We start from the raw sequence: 5,208 nt of genomic DNA, 5'->3' as shown, positions 1-5,208 counted from the left end.
AGATTTAAAAGCCTCAATAGCCTCACAGTGCTTCAAATGTCCCGGCAAATCATTACAGAGGTGAGGGGCCACAGACCAAAAGACCCGATCGGCCATCGTGTGCAGCCTTGTCTCTTCGGCACAATTAGTTTGGCACTATTAGCAGATCGTACATTACGCTGGAACACATTGTGACAAAGCATAGCCTTCAAGTAAGCTGGACCCAAGCCATGTAAAGACTTGAAAGTAAGCAGCAAAATCTTGTAATCAGTTCTGTATTTAACCGGTAACCAGTGAAGAGATGCTAAGATTGGTGATATATGCTTGTGCTTTCTTGTTTTTGTTAGCACCTGTGCAGCACTATTTTGTAGATATGAAATGTCTCTGATTACTCTGTATTGATGTTGTAGTTTCTTATTAAATACAGGTGCACTTACACATAATTACAGTGCCAATCAGCATAGTGTGGCAGGGATGGGGTTAAATCACCTGGTCTTTAGATGGCGACAATGAGAGGCTTTGAAGGACCAACACCAATTCTGTATTGCTCTTGATCTTTTCCATGTGTAACGGAAACACTTGTTCAGTGAGGGAGGGTGCTGTCGCATGTGCATTACTGCATCAATCTAATCATTCTCACTGGCATGTTTAGCTGTTTTACAAGCAGAGGAACTTCATACTGGTAGTTTCAGAAATTAATGGGGCAGCTTCCCAGTATGCCTTGGAGTATTCATTCAATCATGCTGTGTAAGTATTATTTCTTTAATAAGTATTTGAGTACATTTGAAATGCTGCTTTTCTTCTTTGTAAAATGATGAATTTGTTTTTCAGTTTTTGCTCTTGGAGACGTGCTGCTGGTTTCCACAGGTATGTGTGTCTCTGACACGCTCACATAATAAGATACAATGATTTAATGCTTGATTACATTAGAAATGAATCTTAGAACCATTATTGCTGAAAGAATAAACACACACACCATGAAGTTACTCAACCTGAAATTCAGGAATTCAATTCTTAGGTATCCTCATGTTGTTTGTTTCTAGTTTCCTCACATTAATGGGTGTCTTTCTCGTTTCAGAAGGAAGTGGTGCCAATGATAGTTCTGGAGTACAGGGCTTTGTAAATTGCACCCTTGTGTTTTTCTTCCAAATAACATCACTGTTACTATTCCAAAATGCTTGAGCTAGGGCCAGTTTCAAATAACCACATGCCATACACATGTGCTTATAAAATGAATGACATTTAGTAGCATTTGCGAAGATGGCTTTTTTATGCAATGGCAAACTGATAAACTGATTCTCCTGGTTATTGAATGTTCCAAATCACATGAACACAGAAAAGTGGCATTTTCAGAAATCAAACGATCTTATTCAATATTCAAAAACGTCATGTTTAGAACATTTATATACACAGAATGTCAAATGTCTATAAAGAAAGTTTAATCTCACTTCAATAAGTGTCCATGTGTTCTTAATTGCTTAACAGATTGTGCTCTCTCATTTGTCATTTTTAATTACATTTTTACAGAGGCACTTCGCACAGCAATAATTAAAATTAGCAAAACGACTGCAGTGGAAGGGGAGACCATTGAATTCAGATGTGTGATATCAGCTGTGCACGGAGAACAAGCAGAGAACAAGGGGAGGAATTGGTTCCATTTATATAAAAACAGAGAGAAGATCAGCTCACAGCCTGAGCCCGGAGGAATGGGAGCTGTCACATTTACAAAACAAGACATCAGAAAGAATGACGCTGGAAACTATACCTGCATGTATGGGAATGAGAATCCAGGAGATGTGCAAAACATCAGCCATGGCTCTTCAGTTCATCTCAATGTAAGAGGTAAGTACAAAACCAAACAATGATGAAACACCTGGATGAAACTTTTTTGTGAAGGAAATTAACTGATTTATTATTAAAAAAAAAAAAAAAAAGAAAAGAAAATCACATTTTAAATTGCTTGGTTTGTTCTTAAATAGGTAGATTAGGAAAAAAATGCGTTTTTGTAACAAATATTTTTAGAGCCAAAATCTTCAAACAAACTTGATATATAAATAGACTGATCCTTCAGTCAATTGATTAATCTTGAAATTATTTTAGAAATTGTATTTAAAATATTAATAATAGTTTTTTTTTTTTTAATTAGTCTTAAAATATTGTATTAAAATATTTAAACTAAATTTCCCATGCACAAGATCCCACTAATCTGAACTATGCTAAGATGATTGAATGCTTGCTGTTATAGTCTGAATAAAGTTCAGTCTTGTAATTATGTGAGAATGTATAAAACAGCTATCTCTGAATCTTCTATTCAAATTGTTATTACTGATTTATCATCAGCTATAATTTAAAAATAAATTCAAACAGAAGACTAGATAAGATGTTTTTAATATGGTACAGATTATGATCAAACCAAAAATATGATCAGGGTTTGGGTTAGTAAGAGTTTATTGTTTGTTATTGAATATTTTTAGGTATGTTCTGAAGGCATATTTTTAACTTCAACTGTATTTTCAGAGTCGAACGATCAGTTCATCCTTCAGCTAGACAAACCTAGTGCAATGGAAGGAATGGATGTATTATTTCAATGTATGGTACCAGCTGAACTCAGAGATGTAACAGGAAAAGAAGGATATTTCCATCTATATAAAGATGTAAGCCGTGTCGATTCACAGCCCAATCCCAAAGGCATGCCAGTTGCCAAGTTTTCCATTAAGAAAATTAAGAGGAATGATACTGGAAGCTACACCTGTGTGTACGGGAAAGAGAAGCCTGTGAACTCAGCAAACAGCAAACGCAGTCGGCCAGTCTACCTTCATGTGGCAGGTAAGGACTGAGCTGAGTACTTTGTGACACAGTGGGGTCGATTCAATTGATCTAAACTCTGGTACATACAGCCTCCATCTTTCAATCATCAGATGAGGGGACTGTGAAAAACAACATCTGTAATGGTGCCTGTGAGTCTTCTTTACAGTAATTCTGAGAAAGATTAAACAAGAAATGTCCCGGGCTGGGCTATAGGACAATGGTAAAGATTAAAATAAGAAAAACGAATGGGGCACATGGACTCTAGTAAGTGAAATAGCACAGCAAAGCCTTAAAAGAAAACATAATGAGCCTTCTCATATTATTCATTGCTGTAATTTACCAATAGTTTTGTATTTATTTAGTTGTTTTGATGTGTGCTGTACAGCACTGCAAAGACCAGCATTAATTAGTCTATGATATATTATAAAGCTGGTATGGGGAGGGAGGATAGAACTGAATCTCCTTTATTGTTTGTCTGCTTGATGACATGTTAACTATTTTGTCTCTCAAGTAGTTTCAATTAAACATTAAACTGCAATGAAATGTGGCAAAGATCAATTCCCATGCAGTTCATGAATCTGCAGAGGTCATCAGAATCCCTCAGTGTAATAATTGTTGGTGTGAATTATTTACAAGAGAAACTGCCACCTCAGCTTTAGTTTCTCATTGGTGTTGTTTATATCTCCACAGAATATATGACAGCTCCATCCCAACAGAAACTGACAGGCAAGTCTCTTTTTGTTTGGTTTTCAATTCAGTTTTCTGATCTAAATCTTTCAATCTAAGTAAATCAAAATAGTTAAAACTGTGTCAATTTCACAATTAAAATGATTGCCTTGGAGGTAACCAATGGGAGAGAAGGTTGGGAGGAGGTAGATTATCTCTCCCTCTGTCTCAGTGGAGAGCCGTCCTCTCTGAGGTGAGGCCAGCACTGTCAGCTCCAAGGCTGGGGCACGAGCTTCGTTTACCCCTAGAGGAGAAACTGAGGGAACGAGAGTGTGTGATTGTGCTTGTGACTGAACATATCAGTGTATCCCCCCCCCCCCCCACACACACACACACATCCTGTCTCAGTGGAGAGCAGGCTGAAGCTGAAGGGAGTCTGAAGCTGCCAGAACTCCAAGGCTGGGAAGCGAGCTTCGCTTGCCCACAGATAGAACACAGTTGCAGAGGTGGCGTGACTAAGAGAAGGAAACAAGGGGGGTGAACAGGGTTTACACAGCTAGCTGCTTGACAGTGGGAGGAGTCCCAGCTCCTGCTCCTGCCCCTGAACCACAACAAGGTTACAATAGAAGAGCAATATTAGCTATGAATAGAAATGAAGACATCTTCAAGACAGATTGTGATCCATTTTAATTCATGCAAACTGCCTCTGATGTTTCCCCGTGCTTGATTCATTGAAACCCTTTTTAAGAAGATCAAGTTTATACATTATAGGATCGGTGCTGATATCTCCCACTATCCAAAGCATTACAAAGAACGCACTATCATCAAGTTAATATTGGTCTAAATTAATAATGTTATTAAACAGCTGGCCTCCTTTTTAGCTTAATGGTGATAATTTGCTACACGTTGTTGCTTATGTTCCCACAGGAGAAATGACAACTCCAAACAAGACCCAACACACAGATGGGACAGGCAAGTGTGCAACTTTTTTTTTTTTATATACATACAAGTTTACTTGAACTTTTTAAAATCACTTTTTAAAGTTGTCCCAAGTTTTTGAAAGCAAAGTAAGTTCTTAACCTTTTTAATAATAAGGACATTAATTGATTTCTATACTGTATCAGCAATTATACTTGAATCAGAATGGTCACAGCTCAGACTATTGCTGCTACACATGGACAATTTCATACCAGATTAAACCAACTCCAAAAACTAGGCTTTCTGTAAAGCGTGATTATTGTGCGTCTGGTGTACCTGCTCAAAAACCAACAATGCTGACGTCACTGTGGTGCACACTGTAATGTTCTTGAGTGGCCCAGTCAAAGTCCTGACTTGAATCCAATCGAACATTTCTGACAAGACTTGAAGATTGCAGTTCATCGACGATCCCCAACAAACCTATCAGTACAGGAGCAATTTTCCGGTGAAAAATGGGCAAAACTTTCACCATCCTACATAGCAGTAATTGGTGCAAAAGGTGCTTCTACCAAGTACTGACTTAAGGGGCTGAATACTTATGCAACCAGTAAATTTCATTTTGTACATTCTCTTTGCAAGTTTTGCTGAAATTTAACCTCCTCCTCATATAACAGAGTTCAGTTTAAACACTACAGCTTTGAATAAACAAAGTTTGTTTGAAAAACTGCATACATTATTTGTAATTCAACAAACATTAACTATATATATATATATATATATATATATATATATATATATATATATATATATATATATATATATATATATATATATATA

At 36.9% G+C, this 5,208-nt stretch overlaps 1 protein-coding gene across 1 annotated transcript; it reads left to right on the top strand.

Annotated features, from left to right (window-relative positions):
* Positions 1–582: 582 nt before the first annotated feature.
* On the top strand, positions 583–4,425 carry LOC121311265 (obscurin-like; the record flags this gene model as incomplete). Its single annotated transcript, XM_041243894.1, has 6 exons — positions 583–726; positions 811–846; positions 1,507–1,821; positions 2,497–2,805; positions 3,478–3,513; positions 4,381–4,425. Coding segments are annotated over exons 1-6 (790 nt in total), but the record flags the coding sequence as incomplete, so codon positions are not given.
* Positions 4,426–5,208: the final 783 nt, after the last annotated feature.

Source organism: Polyodon spathula, unplaced genomic scaffold (assembly GCF_017654505.1).
Source record: "Polyodon spathula isolate WHYD16114869_AA unplaced genomic scaffold, ASM1765450v1 scaffolds_3069, whole genome shotgun sequence".
Lineage (NCBI taxonomy): Eukaryota > Metazoa > Chordata > Actinopteri > Acipenseriformes > Polyodontidae > Polyodon > Polyodon spathula.
The sequence above is the reverse complement of the archived record's forward strand: the minus strand, read 5'-3'. Positions and strand labels throughout refer to the sequence as shown.